The sequence below is a fragment of the Saimiri boliviensis genome, chromosome 15 (genome assembly GCF_048565385.1).
Source record: "Saimiri boliviensis isolate mSaiBol1 chromosome 15, mSaiBol1.pri, whole genome shotgun sequence".
Classification (NCBI taxonomy): Eukaryota; Metazoa; Chordata; class Mammalia; order Primates; family Cebidae; genus Saimiri; species Saimiri boliviensis.
Genome location: NC_133463.1, coordinates 73,276,214 through 73,292,618, shown reverse-complemented (window position 1 = coordinate 73,292,618; position 16,405 = coordinate 73,276,214). Strand labels below are relative to the sequence as shown.

General features: G+C 47.7%; 1 protein-coding gene across 4 annotated transcripts in view; it reads left to right on the top strand.

Moving 5' to 3' along the window:
* MTSS1 (MTSS I-BAR domain containing 1) overlaps positions 1-16,405 on the top strand; it is a 189,198-nt gene that overhangs the window by 135,646 nt on the left and 37,147 nt on the right. For all 4 annotated transcript variants that reach the window (XM_074387110.1, XM_003933721.4, XM_003933722.4 and 1 more), the window contains exons 4-5: positions 12,837-12,921; positions 14,359-14,450. In XM_074387110.1, the coding sequence (XP_074243211.1) occupies positions 12,837-12,921; positions 14,359-14,450 (177 nt within the window). The remainder of the gene's footprint in view (positions 1-12,836; positions 12,922-14,358; positions 14,451-16,405) is intronic.

The following is a 16,405-nucleotide window of genomic DNA, read 5'->3' as shown; positions in this document are numbered from 1 at the left end:
CAAATGTGCAGCTTAAAAAACAAGGATGAGTTTCCCTGAACAAGAGAAAAAGCAGCAGGCGTGGAAGTCCTGAGTGTATCGGGAGCACTCAGCTAATTAAAGGGAAGAGTGGGATGCCTGGCCAAGCACAATGGCTCACATCTATCCCAGCACTTTGGGAGGCTGAGGTGGGTGGATCACTTGAGGTCAGAAGTTCAAGACCAGCCTGGCCAACATGGTAAAACCTCATCTCTACTAAAAATACAAAAATGATCCAGGAATGGTGGTGCATGCTGTAATCCCAGCTACTTAGTAGGCTGAGGCTAGAGAATTGCTTGAACCCGGGAGGTGGAGGTTGCAGTGAGCTGAGATCATGCCATTGTGCTCCAGCGTGGGCAACAGAGCGAGACTCCATCTCAAAAAAAAATAGAAGAAGAATGGGATTCCCAATAGCAAGGAGCTGCTGGTTTGTTGCTCTGTGAGTTTTCTAAGGCACCTTCCAGTTCTGAGGTCACCATGAAAATCCATCATTTTGGATGGCTCACGCCTGTAATCCCAGCACTTTGGATCATGAGGTCAGGTGATCAAGACCATCCTGGCCAATGTGGTGAAAACCTGTCTCTACTAAAATACAAAAATATAGGTGGGTGTGGTGGCGCATGCCTGTAATACCTCAGCTACTTGGTAGGCTGAGGCAGGGAAATCGCTTGAATCTGGGAGGCAGAGGTTGCAGTATGCTGAGATCATCCCATTTTACTCCAGCCTGGGAACAGAGCAAGATTCTGTCTCAAAAAAAAAAAAAATTCATCATTTCCAGTTATAGGAGATGTCCACTTTATGAGGGCAGGGGCGTCTCCTTACTTCATAGCACAATCATTGGACCAAGGTAACATTACCTAAAAATTTGCTGACTTTCTCTACTCTAGCATTTTAGCTGCCAGGAAGAGGGGCCATCTAGTCTAACTTGGAGGTCACAAAGGAGATCCACCTTACTGACCTCTGTGCCGATGTCCCCTCCTCTAGCTGAGGTCTGACTAGCCCCTTGCCTGGAGCTTCCTTACTGATAGTTATTTTGTTGGTCTGGCTTATAGTTGTCCACCGACTAGCCTATTGGGTTTTGCCCCATGGTCTAGATCAAGCTTGTGGCTCAGGACAACTTTGAATGCAGCCTAACACAAATTCGTGAGCTTTCTTAAAACGTTACGAGCCTGGGCATGGTGGCTCACACCTATAATTCTAGCACTTTGGGAGGCTGAGGCGGGCGGATCACTTGAGGCCAGGAGTTCGAGACCAGCCTGGTCAACATGGTGAAACCCTGTCTCTACTAAAAATATGAAAATTAGCTAGGCATGGGTAGTGCTTACCTGTAGTCCCAGCTACTCGGGAGGCTGAGGTTGGAGGATCGTTTGAACCCAGAGGTGGAGGTTGCAGTGAGCTGTGTGTGTGTGTATGTGTGTGTATGTGTGTTTTACAAATTACGTTAGCTATTGGTGGTGTTAGTGTACTTTATATGTGGCCCAAGACAGTTCTTCCAATATGGCCCAAGGAAGCCAAAAGATTGGACACCCCTGGTAGAAATCTTTGGGTAAAGTATGGTCTTTTTTAGCTAGGGAATCATGATTGAACTTTTCCAGGCCTAAGAACTGAGCTTCCTATTCTTTTATTAGAATTCAGGTTCACACTCAGTGTTTGCCATTTGGAAACACTCTTACTTTTCTTTAAAGGCTGTGTCCCGTCATTTCACGTTATAAAAGAAAAGAATCCTGAAATATACACTGCGATTGCAGAAGAGGGGTGCCCAGCTTCGTGGTCAAGTCTGACGCTCATGTGTGCGTGTATGCAGAGCTGGGTCAGCCGTGGCTAGTGCTGGCCTCCAGGCATCCCCCTGGGCAGCAGATGGTGTACCCAGCCTTGCCCTGCTTGGTCCAGCCACAGTGGCAGCAATGCACGCTGAGGCAACTTCTGTAACACAACCCCCGGGCAGTCCTCCAGCCCGCCGTCAAGGTGAAAAGACCCCTGCCAATTCCGGACTTCTGGGCTCTCCCAAAGCAAGGGCTTGAGAGACAGGAGAGGCTGTTTTCTCATATATGAAACTAAAATATTACAACCTGCCATGGGCCATTGCAGAAGTGTCCCTGCATGGCCCTGAGTGTCCTATGACACAGTCCCGAGCCCTGGATTTTGTAGGAGCTTTCCTTGTCATTCTTGGCTGGAGGGAAGCTGGTGATGCAACTGTTGTGAGCTCTGAAATATAAAAATTATCAGTCAAGGGAGCCAGTGCAGTGACTCATGCCTGTAATCCCAGCACTTTGGGAGGTGAAGGTGGGTGGATCACCTAAGATCAGTAGTTCGAGACCAGCCTGGCTGACATGGTGAAACTTTGTCTCTACTAAAAATATAAAAATTAGCTGGGCATGTTGGCACACGCCTGTAATATCAGCTACTCAGGAGGCTGAGGCAAGAGAATTGCTTGAACCTGGGAGGTGGCGGTTGCTGTGAGCCAAGATTGCACCACTGCACTCCAGCCTGGGCAACAGTGTGGGACTCTGTCTCAATTTTTAACAGCCAAGGGAAATCTAGGGGGTCAAGGACACTTTACAAAGCTGTTTAGCCTTTCTGTTTTGAAGGGGAAGGGGCAGGGGCAGAGGATGGAGGCTCACTGGAGTTGCTTTTCATGAGCCTCTTTGTGCCCCAGCTTCCACTTCCATCAGATACCCACGTTGCTGATGCATAACTATTAATAAGTACAAACAGAACCTTGCAGACAGCCCTCTGGACGGCTCCTCCTAGGCCTTTGCCCTTCTGAGATATATGGGAAGAAGGAACAATTGTGCTTTCTTGGAAGCTACCCTTTGCACTGTTAATTTGCCCTCTGTGTACTGATTTGTCAGCTCCTTAGAGAAGGTAGATGTTAGATGTGGGAGGAGTGGGGATCCTGATCTGTTGTTCAGTGTGTCGTTATGGACAGATGCCCCAGCCCAGCCAGAGTTAATACTCCAGCCTCTGCCTTCCTGATGGACTCAGCTTATTATTGCTACATCACAGCTCTGCTTAATTGGACCATCGATGTAACCAGTGCCCTTTATTTTCCCTATAAAATATTCCAACCCCTGCCTTCAGGGAGCTCACCGCCTCTCTCTAGCACGCACACACACTTCTCACACCTGAGCTGTAGACTTCACCAGCACCTACTGTGTGCACTCCCAAACGTGTATGTGCCTGTTGCACACAGTTTAATGATTTAATTATAAAGTGTGTAAACATTTGTAATGTGAATATGAAAACCAAGATTTGTCGTTTCTACAAAAGAATTAGAATGTTTAGAAAGATATGATATTAATACAGGTTGCTTTCGTGAAGAAAAATGCCATCAAATTAAGTATGGATAAGGCAACTGCACAAGATTTGGGAACAAAATTTGCAAAAATCTAGAATATTCAAGTTGCTTCACAAGCAGCCCGACATGGAAATCCCAGATGATGCATTTTGGGTGTGATATATGCAACAAAGATGGCGTGAGACACTGGTCAGCATATTTGGGGTTTTTTTGGGGAGCACAACCATCTACATTTGAGCCAAAGCCAGTCAGACCCTTACAGAGGCCACGCAGGCTGCAGACGCGGGAGCTGGGCTTCAAAGGCACATCAGCTGATTTCAGATCTAGGCTTTTAACCCTGTGGTTCTTCTGCGGATCCTCCTGCTCATTTAGAAGATACTAGGAGTCTCTGCTAAGACCCAAGATTAGCCACAGTGAAAGACACTGCAGGTACTGAAACTCTATGGTTTGCAGACTGTGTGGGATGTGCCTGTCATCCAAGTGTGTGGGAAAGAGGGAGATGGGAATACAGCCGCTAAGGAGCACCAAGGCCCTTGTGGAGGTCAGTTGCGGGAGGAGAAGGGGTCACTTATCTCAATAGGTTAGTTTTTGGTGTGCGTCTGTTTTAGAAAAAGATTCCTGATGCAGTATGTCACAGGGCAATCACATTTGTTATATTTGGTGTGTGTGGTAGCTGTGTGCCTAGGAACCATAGATTATAGATTTCCACTTTACTTAGATCTGTCTTGGTTTTTTTTTTTCTTTCTTTCTTTCTTTTTTTTATTTTGTCTGTCCCCCACACTGGAATGCAATGGTGTGGTCTTGGCTCACTGCAACCTCTGCCTCCCGGATTCAAGCAATTATCCTGCCTCAGCCTCCCGAGTCGCCAGGATTACAGGCACATACCACCATGCGGGCTAGTTTTTGTATTTTTAATAGAGACAGGGTTTCACCCTATTGGCCAGGCTGGTCTCAAACTCCTGACCTCAGGCAGTCTGTCCACCTTGGCCTCCCAAAGTGCTGCGATTATAGGCGTGAGCCACCGCACCCAGCTACTTGGACATTTTCAACTTGAACCCTAGCGGATACAGTAACAGAAAGGGCACGTAACTACCACACACATCAAATAGAATAAATATGTAGGTTTCCTTGTGACATACTGTATCAGGAATCTGTTTCTAAAACATGCACACACTCTCTTCCATCAGCAGGCAGCGAGGGCTTTGGGGAAGGGAGCAGCTACTGGTGTTGGAGTTCCAGCTGCTGTTTTCTGCAGATCTTCAGGGACACTTTGGAGCTGGCTGTTCATTGGTGGTCAGTGTTCAGACAGAAGTCACGAGCCATTGAGTGGTTGGAGGTAGCTTTCTTATCCACCACCCATTCTTCCTTCACGTTCTATGTGGGTGCTGCGAAGGAGCTCTTCCTCACCAGACAGCTGCTGCCTTAGATCCTGTGATGTATCTTCTCGGGCTGCCTTCCCTAGTTACTCGAATATTTCCAATACTTTGGACTTGTACACAAGCTGCCTCTAGTTGAATTAACGCATCCCTGAGGCCGTAGAAGAGGGGGTTAGTGCCTGATGGCTTTGTGGGGAATGTCCATTATGTGTTTTTCAATCAGTGTTTCTTTAATGGCAAGTAGAACATTTTTTTCATTATGAGAACATGAGTTGCCTGTTACCTCTGTGCTTATGAAGCTGGGGGTGGGCAGCGAACTCAAGAGCTTTTCAGAGCTTCTGCAGCGAGGGTTTGCGGGAAGGCCACTGGTGCAGTGAGCGGGTCGCATGGCTTCCCGGGGCCAGCACTGGAAACATCGAGCCCTCCTGATGGGAAAAGGACGCATGTTCCCTAAGCCCTCGCATCTCTCCAGGGGCAAGTGTGCCCCCCTGGGGACACTTCGAGTTGTCATGACTTGACGGGTGTTACTGGCTTCTAGAGGGTAGAGGCCAGGGAAGCTGCAGAACATCGTACAATACACAGGACACAAAAATGATCGTTCCTTTTTTTCTTTTCTTTTCTTTTTTTTTTTTTTTTTTTTTTTTTTTGAGGCAGGGGCTCAGTCACTCAGGTTGGAGTGTGGCGGTGTGATGATAACTCACTGTAGCCTTGAGCTCCTGAGCGCAGGTGACCCTCCTGCCTCAGCCTCCTGAGTGGTTGGGACTGTAGGTGTGCATTGCCACACCCAGCTCATTGTTTTTCTTTGGTAGAGATGAGGTATTGCTTTGTTGCTGGCTGGTGTCGCTTAAAGCCAGAAGTTTGAGACCAAACTTTACGTGATCCTCCTGCCTCGGCCTCCCAAAGTGTTGAGATTATAGGCATCGCCAACATGCCTGGCCAAAAATGCTCATTCTTGATTACAAAGAATGATCTGCTTCCAATGTCAGCAGAGCTGAGGCCGAGATGCTCTACCCTAGATGAATTCCCCTGCCCTGGGCTCTTCTCCTGCAGAGGTGCCTGAGAGCGTTCTCTTCTTTGGTTCTGTCTGGCTCCTGATTGGCCTTCGAGCAATGTCAGCTCTCGCGAACAGCAGAGACGCACAGTGACTTACTGTCACGGCGGCACACTTTCACCAAAGCAGCTCTTCAGTCTGGCTTCCTTCAGCCCTTCCCCTCCACGCCGCAGAAGCTGGGCCTGACAAAACAGCTTTTCAGACCTCGCTTGCCACCTGCCCACACTGTAGCCCCCGAGAATGCCTGTCATTAGTCCCCTGCTATGCAGGGAGATGGCAGCTGCCTGCAAATGAGGCCGCTTGTGGGGACGGGACAATGCCCCTCGATGGACCCCACTGTCCTGCCTGTCGCTGCCAGGTCTCTGCAGCAAGGGGCAGTCTGACTTCGGACTTTAGGGGGCAAGGAAACTTTGCTTTTCTTATTTCCTCCCCCCCACCCCAAATATGCATTAAACAATTTGTATTCTGTTTGTGACTTTAATGTGCCTCTTTGTCCTCAGCTGGGAATGTCTCCAGCTTGTCGTAGTGGGAGAGAGCCCTCGGGATCTGTAGAAGCAGGGCTTGGATTTTGGGTCTGGAGCTGACCAGCTCTGTGGCTCTGAGTAAGGCAGTTGATGCTCAGGTGTTTTCATTTGTAAAATGGGGCTGATGGTGCCTATTACAGAGGGTTGCTGTCAGGATGGTGCTCCTTGCACCATTTTATCTGTATCCCTCCAACCAATCTTTGTAAGGTGCTCAAGGGCCAGGCCCCTTTCTTCACCATCCTTGAAATCACATTAGTCTTTGCTGCATGGTAGGACACGGGCCACTGAATGTAGTGCACCCTGGAAAGATATGTTGGCGTCCTAATCCCTGGCATCCGGGAATGTGACCATTGGACACATGGTCTTTGCTGATGTCATTAAGTTAGGATGACGTCATTAGGAGGACCCTAATCCAATGGGACTGGGGTCTTTATAGGAAGAGTGAAATTTGGACACACACACACAACACGAATGCCTTCACATGTGTCTCTTGGGAAGATGGACACATACAGGCTGCAAGCCCAGCACAATGGAGGCAGAAATCCAAACAATGTAGCTGCAAGCCAAGGAATGCCAGAGCCACCAGAGCAAGGAGAAGGCAAGGAAGGACTCTCCCTGGAGGATTCAGAGGGAGCGTGGCCCTGCTGACATCTGGATTTCAGATTTGTAGCCTCCAGAACGATGGTTGCTTTAAGCCAGCCAGTTTGGGATGCTTCGTTACAGCAGCCCCAAAAAGCCAGTACAAATACGCAGTGAACGCTGACGGAGCGTGTCTTCATATGCAAAATATCTGGTGCTGGGCCGCCCAGCGTCTGGATGGTTCACTTCGTTTTCATGGAGGACTCCTTCACAGATCACCCCGTGTAGATACCGGCTGATTTTAGGCTGCTTCATTAGAAAAGCGTTTGCTCGTTATGGGAGAAAGTTTCTACATGTACCACATGGAACGAGGTGACGTTTTTGCCATAAAGTATTTATGCATCGCTAAGCAGCGGCATCAAGTGACCGACCTCCATTTCTTTTAGCAACGCATTGGCTCCTGGTTCTGGGAAGAAGCATGAGAGGCTATTGGTCCCTTCTCTTCCCTTCTCTTTTCTTCCAAGAAGCAGAACCAAATCAAAGTGGCTCTAACAATAAGGAAATGGATATGCTTGCAAAGCAGGGGTGCCAGGCCCAGAGGAAGAGTGGGTTCAGGTTGGTGGCTAAGGGAGCTCACTGGGGACCCAGGATCTGTCTTCTGTCCATAGGCGTGTCATCCTAAGGCAGGTATCCCCATGGCCATAGGACAGCTGATGGCAGCAGCTGCACAGCCTGCTTCCCTGTTTGTGGCCTTTGAAGCCCTTTGGTGTGTTTCTCTTAAGAGGAGGAAATCTTTCCCCAGAGATCTCCTCAGCAGCCTCTTCTCTGTGTCTTCGTCTCATCCCCGAACCAGCCACTGCCACAGGGGATGGAGTTAGCATCATGGGTCTAGACCAGGCATCCCCAGACTTTTTACACAGGGGGCCAGTTCCCTGTCCCTCAGACGGTTGGAGGGCCACCACATACTGTGCTCCTCTCACTGACCACCAATGAAAGAGGTGCCCCTTCCTGAAGTGCGGCAGGGGGCCGGATAAATGGCCTCAGGGGGCTGCATGCGGCCCGAGGGCCGTAGTTTGGGGACGCCTGGTCTAGACCAACCATGTGAGGGTGAATGGGTGCTGCAGTCAGCCACAGTGCCCTGCCACACTCTCCAAATTCACAACTCCTACCCTGTGTTCAATGGCCATGATAAAGGTGCCACAAAAATGTCCATGTTCTAATCCCTAGAACCTGTGAATGTTATTGTACATGGCCAAAGGGATCTCCGCTGATGTGTGCTGATGTGTTGAACGGTCTTGAGACAGGGAAGTGATCCTGGATGATCCAGGTGGGTTCTGCCTCATCGCAAGGACTCTCATGAGAAGGAGGCAGGAGAATCAGAGGCAGAGAGAGATGTAAGGACGGAAGCAGAGGTCGGAGAAGGGAGGAGATGCTACATCGCTGGCTTTGAAGATAGACGAAGGGGCCACAAGCCAAGGAGTGCAGGCAGCCTCTAGAAGTGGGAAAAGGCAAGGAAATAGATTCTCCCCTAAAGTCTTCAGAAGGAATGCAGGTGTGATACCTGATACCCTGATGTTAGACCAGTGAAACTGAGTTTGGACTTCTGACTTCTGGAACTATAAGATAATAAACTTCTGTTGTTTTAAGCCACTAAGCTTGTGGTAATTTATTACAGCACCAAAGGGAAACAAATACAGCATTGTATCTCTAGGCTGATCAAGAATCAATGTAGAACTTTGCTAAGATGAAACAACTTGTTTTTATTTTGAATATTTTATAGAAGTATTTGGAGATTAAATAAAAGACAAACCCAGTCCCTGGTCCTGTCTCCAGATAGGGCCAGCCTGGTGATTTGCTCTGAAAATGATAAATGTCGGTTCCTTTATCCAACACCAGTACTGGGTGTGGAGAACACAGAAGTAAGGTCTTATCTTCACTCGAGCTGCTGCGTGTGCCTCAGCCAGCCACTTGATTCCACAAATATGCTCACTCGCAAGTGGGAGCTCTTCCCGATGTTTTCTCCGTCTTTGTAGCTCAAGCCAGTTTCCTCTGAAGCGTATTCAAACCTGCTGATTTTTGTTTAAATTATTGCAAGGGCTCGGGAGAGTATAAGACGTGAAGCACTTCCACAGAGGGACCTATTTTTAGAGTGCCCCATGTTGCCGAGATGAGCAGTGATTCCACCAGCCCAGTCCTGGGGTCCACAGATGATGTCATCTGCCTCCTGTCCTCGTGCCAGCTGGACACAGAAACGCTGCTGTTTGGAATTTTTGTGTGTGTGTGTGGTTATTTCCTGTCCTCTCTAGGGCTTCCTGTTCTACAGAGGCACAGTGGTGGAGCCACATACATTATGTCTAGAAATTGATATTGTACCATAGTTCAGCTATTTTCTTTTCAATGTTCAGACAGAGTCTCACTCTATTGCCCAGGCTGGAGTGCAGTGGCGTCATCTTAGCTCACTGCCACATCCACCTCCATGGTTCCAGCGATTCTCCTGCTTCAGTCTCCTGAATAACTGGGATTATAAGCATGCGCCACCACACCTGGCTAATTTTTGTATTTTTAGTAAAGACAGAGTTTCACCATGTTGGCCAGGCTGGTCTTGAACTCCTGACCCCAGATGATCTGCCCCCCCCTTGGCCTTCCACCCTGCTGGGATTACAGGCATGAGCCACCACACCTGGCCAGTTTGTTTCTGAGAAGCCTTGGGCTTTTCTGGAGATGGTAAGTGACCAGTGGCAATCTATGGGAAATACCTGGGAATGTGACAGAAGTAGTAAAGCAGAGAAACGGAGTGGGGGCACTGACGTTTGAGATGATCTTTTCCAACATCATAATCTCGAAGAAACGGAGGCATGAGTTATCCATGAAGCAGCTCTCCATCCCTGAACTCCCTGTAGTAGCTTAGCAAGGACGGAGCTCAATCCCTGTGGTGCCGATTAGACAGGGCTAGGCTCAGGGCTAGGCTCTAGAAGCAAATTTGAGAGCTGGCCATAAAGCACTGACACCCATAATAACATGTAGAATAATAGGTTTGGTGTAGGTGGTTCTAGGCTCTCCTCTCTGCTCTATCCCATCTCCCTGTATCTATAACTAGTGCAATATACCCGAGGGGATAAATGTATAGACGCTGGAGTGTCAGCCTAGGTTTGAGTTCCACTTACTAGCGATGTAACCTGTGACAATCACTCAGGCACTTTTCCTTCGTGTAACATGGGATTGGTCACAGTACTGACGTGGCTGGAGGTGCGTCGAGGATTAAATGAGTTGAAGTGTGCTCAACTCACAGCAGTGCCCGGCACATCAAGTGCTGTACATTTTCCTGTACACTTGAACGTTCTCCAGCATTTTAAATGACCACGTGCAATTCCATCACATGGTGGTAGTCTGTGGTTGGTTTAACCTGATCTCTGCAATGGAATTTGGTTCCCAGTCTTTTGACACTGTAAACAGCATTTCGGTGACTGCCCTCGTCGGTAAGGGCTTGTTCTCACTCTTAATCATTTCCGCAGGTTACATTTCTAGAACTAGAATTGCTGGGTCAAAGAAAAATATTTTCAAGGCTTTTCTTGATAGATGCCACCACATTTTGCTCCAGGAAAGTAGTAGTTTGCACTCCTGCCGTTAGTGAGTGAGTGTGCCGGTTTAGTTGTGAGGCCAGGTTATTAACTTTTAATCAAATAAAGGCCCAGAAAAAAAATAGGAAATATTTCCCTGGGGATAAAATGTTCCTCATCTTTGCTTCTAAGCAGCAAAAAGCTCAGGAGAACTTGGAGAGTGCAGAAGGCAGTGCAGAGTGTGTGAAAACAGCGCCCTCTGCTGGCTCTCCCTGGTGTGAACACCGGTGGACAGCAATGCTAAGATGGGCTTGGCATCCCCTCCTTTTTGGAGGCAGGTACATTTTTAGGAGACTCTGCTCACTTAAAAAGTCAAACTCTGGTAACAGTTAGCCCTCACTTGGGTTTTTTTATAGCAGCAGTTTCAGCAGGGATGATGTTTTGCCCAGCACTTGGTACTCTGGAGACATTTTGGAGGATCACGAATCTGGGTGTGGGGTTAAAGGAAGTCAGCCATAGACTTCAGGTGGGTAGAGCCAAGGACACTGCTAAACATCTCACACCACACAGCACAGCCCAGCAGCAAAGCAGCATCAGCCCAGGCTGTCAATATCGATTGAGAAAATCCCGTTTTTCGAGGAATAGAGGCATTGCCCTAAGGTTTCTCTTTTCAGTATGAAATAAAATATAGAAATATTAATATACTATATATATATATATATATATGTCATAGTTACTATTATTTGGTTGTAGAAACCTGATGGTTTTGCACAATGAAATGGAAAACAGGTGGAACTGGAAGAGCAAGTGGACATTTCTTGAAGAGAGGGCACAGGAAAATCCAACCCGTAATAATGTCATGAGTAATAATAAGAGAGGGAATGTTCTTCTGGTAATTCGACATGGTGAAACCTGCCACAAATTCCTGTGGCTTTCCCTTTAAGGTCCTGTCTGTTAAAAATAGTGCTTTATTGGATACTTTCCCCCGAATTCACAAGCACCAGTGTTTTCATAATGCTTATAATTGTGCCCTCCAGTGTTCGGTGCAGAATGACCATGTGTGGTTAAAATTTGCTCTCCCGCACCCCAGTAAATTCTAATTCAAGCTTTGTTTTTAAGAGGGAGAAGGAAGAGAAGAACTTCAAAAATAATCTTAGAGAAGATGTGCCTAAAGGGGAAAAGTATGACACGAATTTCGGGAAAATCAAATGGGCTGCAACTTCCTTCAGTATCTGCTGAGCTTGAAGACCTCTGTTCCTGGTGTTACCCAAGCCCATTTGAAAAATGTCCTGTTACTGGCCGGGTGCGGTGGCTCATGCCTGTAATTTTAGCTTTTTCAGAGGCTGAGGTGGGTGGATCACCTGAGATCAGGAGTTCGAGAGCAGCCTGACCAACATGCAGAAACCCTGTCTCTACTAAAAAAATAAAATTAGCCAGGCGTGATGGCACATGCCTGTAATTCCAGCTACTTGGGAGGCTGAGGTCAGGAGAATCACTTGAACCTGGGAGGCATAGGTTGCAGTGAGCCAAGATTGCACCATTGCACTCCAGCCTGGGCAACACATGCAAAATTCTGTCTCAAAAAAAAAAAAAAAAATTCTATTACTGGCCTGTAATCTCAGCACTTTGGGAGGCTGAGGCAGGTGGACCACCTGAGGTCAGGAATTCGAGACCAGCCTGGACAACATGGTGAAAAACTCCATCTCTACCACACACACACACAAATCAGCTGGGTATGGTGGCATGCGCCTGTAATCCCAGCTACTCAGGAGGCTGAGTCAGGAGAATCACCTGGATCTGGGCGGTAGAGGTTGCAGTGAGCTGTGATCGCACCACTGCATTCCAGCCTGAGCAAAACCCCATCTCAAAAAAAAAAAAAAAAAAAAAAAAAGTCCTGTTACCTCATTTTGCTTTAGTCTTGCTATTCTCTGAATTACTTGTATTCTAGAACATTTGTCTTGAAATAATTCACTAGCGTGGCTGCCTTAGCTGTTCTAAATAATGTTGAGAGGATTATTTTGTCAGAATTGGTGAGAAAAAATATAGCTCTTCCCTAAACAGCAGATACTATCTTGATTATCTTTCATGAGAACTGTTTTTCAAACTACAGGTCATGGTCGATTTATAGGTTGTAAAGTCAATTTCTAGATCACAATCAGCGTTCAAAAAAAACCAAAAAAACAAAAACCAGACCGAATAGAAATGCACAGAGTGTGCTATATAGTAAGAGCAGCCTTTTGCAATAGTTCTGGTGATACAGAGATCTGTCACCAGACATACATAGATGTTTACATGTGCTTGTGTGTATGCACACATGTGCATGGCGAGAAGTTTCTAAAGATAGTGGCTTAGATTTTACAACATGGTAAAATCTGACTTGTCAGTGATCCCTGCTAGTCCTCTCCCTCACCTTTGCCTCTGTTGCTCTTTCAGGTGGGACCAGGGAGATTGGATCTGCTCTCACCAGGATGTGCATGAGGCACAGAAGCATAGAAGCCAAGCTGAGGCAGTTTTCAAGGTAAGGCTCATGTTTTGCCTCCATCTCAAACACCCTTGCAGATTTCAGGTTAAGGAAGCACTCATGCATGGCACACAGCATTTAAATCCCCACAACCTGTCTTTTTCCTGACTTGGCTCATTCATTGGATGAGTATTTGTCAGGCATCTGCTGCATGCCTGCCACTGGTTGAGGCCCTGGGGATGGAGCAGACAACCAGCCAGCCAGGCCCCTGGCTTCACTGAGCCTGCCATCCTGCATGGGTCTCTCCTCACCCTCTGCTGTGCGAGGAGCTGGTGCAGCCTGCTGAGGCCTTTGGGGCCCCCACTGCCCTGCAGGAGCCTTGTAGGAAGAGGGGCTGTGAAGTTGGAGAGTGAGGTGTGCCTTGCTATCCTGTGTGCTTCCTCCAGACTCACCTAGGGATGTGGCAGCTCACAGACCCCTCCACACTGCCAGCTTTCTGTCTGGCTTGCAGGCATCCAGAGTAGGGAGAAATGGTAGTGGCTGGCACCGGAATTGAGTTACAAATGTTCAAGTGAAAGTGGACATTTTTTTTCCCAAGCAGATCAGCATTGTTCAGCAGTTTCACATGATTCTGTTTGAGAGACCGCATAAAATGAAGGGGCGCACCTGCAGACACCTTCACCCCTCCGTGACTGTGAGGCTGGTGGTGCAGCTCGAGAATTTTCTGGGTCCCTTCACTCTTCTTTTTCTCAAGGCTGTGCCCACTTAGTGCATATTTATGACCTGTCAGGCCACATGCACATCAGAATCTTGTGGGTATTTTTTTTTAAATAGTGCCGCTGGGCCCCACCCTTAAATTCTCCACTGAGGGTGAGGTAAGGCCCAGGTGTGCTTGCATTTTGGGAGTCCCTGTTGTGACCCCTGTGGTTCTGCAACTTGGCTTGTTAATACAAGCCCTGGAATATCACAGGGAGAATGGGAAGAAGGGTCACTCCCACCTGTCACGTTGGCAGCTTCTTAATAGCTATTGAAAAGCGTTCTTGGGGTTGGGCGTGGTGACTCATGCCTGTAATCCCAGCACTTTGAGAGACTGAGGCGGGCGGATCACGAGGTCAGGAAATCAAGACCATCCTGACCAACATGATGAAATCCCGACTCTACTAAAATACAAAAAATTAGCTGGGCATGGTGGTGTGTGCCTGTAGTCCCAGCTACTTGGGAGGCTGAGGCAGGGGAATCACTTGAAGCTGGGAGGCGGAGGTTGCAGTGAGCCAAGATTGCGCCACTGCACTCCAGCGTGGTGACAGAATGAGACTCCATCTCCAAAAAACAAGCATTCGTGGAACATGACTGTTCGGGAGCCCAGGGGTTTAAATGAAAATGTCAGTTTTAGGTAATTGTGCTTTAGGTATATTTTGACAACCACATGTAAATCCTGAGAACAGAATGCATCTATTTAATTTCTTCCTTTTTTTAATCCCTTCTCGGTAAAAGTGCTTTAATTGATTGTCTGATAAACCCACTTCAAGAACAGATGGAAGAATGGAAGAAAGTGGCCAACCAGCTGGATAAAGACCATGCAAAAGGTACAGAAGCGAGATGTCTAGCGCATCATCGCACACTAGGGGGCGCTGTGGGAAGTTGCTGCCCGACCCCTCTGCTAAGTTTACTGGTGTCATGACAACAGCTAAGGGCCAGCTCTGTCCCTGCTTCTCCTGTAGGGACATCTGTGTCAGGGGATGAGGAGAACAAAGTGATCCCGTTGCAAGGCTGAGTGCAGTTTCTTTGGTGTGTACCAACATTCAGCAGCTGATACTTTGATCCCTCGGTGGCATGAATTGTACTCAGCTGAATTAAGAATAAATCACAGGGTGGGCGAGGTGGCTCAGGCCTGTAATCCCTAGCACTTTGGGAGGCTAAGACAGGCGGATCACTTGAGGTCATGAGTTCGAGACCAGCCTGGCCAACGTGGTTAAACCCCATCTCTACTAAAATTACAAAAATTAGCCAGGGTTGGTGGCGAGTGCCTGTAATCCCAGCTACTGGGGAGGCTGAGGTGGGAGAATTGCTCCAACCCAGGAGGTGGAGGTTGCAGTGAGCTGAGATTGCACCACTGTACTCCAGATTGGGCAACAGAGGGAGACTCCGTCTCGAAAAAAGAAAAAAAGAAAAAATCATAGGCCAAGTGCAGTGACTCACACCTGTAATCCCAGCACTTGGGGAGGCTGAAGTGGATGGATCACTTGAGGTCAGGAGTTCAAAACCAGCCTGGCCTACTTGGTGAAACCCCGTCTCTACTAAAATTTAAAAAATTAGCCAGGCATGGTGGTACACGCCTGTAATCCCAGCACTTCGGAAGGCTGAGACACGAGAATCACTTGAACCTGGGAGGCAGAGGTTGCAGTGAGCTGAGATTACACCGCTGCACTCCAGCCTGAGTGACAGCAAGACACTGCTACCCCCCAGCCCCCCCAAAAAAGTGTAAATCATAATGACAGGTTTAAATGTCAAACACTTAAGGCATTTCAGCACATTTTGAAGGCCAGACTTTAAATGATACTAGCTTATCCTAGGTGTCCTGCCCATTCTCTCTGTACTCAGGTAGGTGAGACAGGTCTTTGTGAACTGGTTGAGTCAGTTGTCAGGGACCTTGACAGTATGTGAAGGAACTAAGCATAATCTGCAGAGCAAATAGCACTGATACTCTCAAATGAGAGTGTTTGTGTTCCCTTCACACAGGCCAACCAGACTGTTTTGTTAGAGCTTCTCATCCCCTGATCAGGTCATTCTGATGCTTCTTACGTGATAGGGGCTGTGGGGGCTACAGAACGATGAGTGTGGTATCTACTGAAACAGAAATATATTAACCCTGTTACAAAGCAAAGTAAAAGACTGCAATGAAGACCCAACTGGGTGCTCTGGGAATGTCAATGGGAGCTCCTAAAACAGGCCTCTTTGTGACTATGAGGATGGTTTATTCTGCTCACTGCAAGCTATATAATGAAAGTCATTCTGGGCTGGACTCAGTGGCTTATGCCTGTAATCTCAGCACTTTGGGAGGCTGAGGTAGGCAGATCACCTGAGGTTGGGAGTTTGAGACCAGCCTGACCAACATGGAGAAACCTCATCTCTACTAAAAATACAAAAATTAGCCAGGTGAGGTGGTGCATGCCTCTAATTCCAGCTACTTCAGAGGCTGAGGCAGGAGAATCGCTTGAACCCAGGAGGCGGAGGTTACAGTGAGCTGAGATTGCACCATTGCACTCCAGCCTGGGCAACAAGAGCAAAACTCTGTCTCGGAAGAACAAAAAAGAAAAATCATTCTGTGTCCTCAGCAACTATGAGTAGCCTCCAAAACGTTGCATGTTCATTCCGATTATTCATCCCTCCCCTCGTTCAGGCACTGACGCTACTGAGAACGTACCGTATTCCATGCCTGTGCATGCTCTGGAGCCACAGAAATAAATAAGTTGGTCTTGGTTTTTGGTGCATGTCCTTTAAATTTGTCTATTACAGACAGTAGACTGCAGTCATGTCTTCT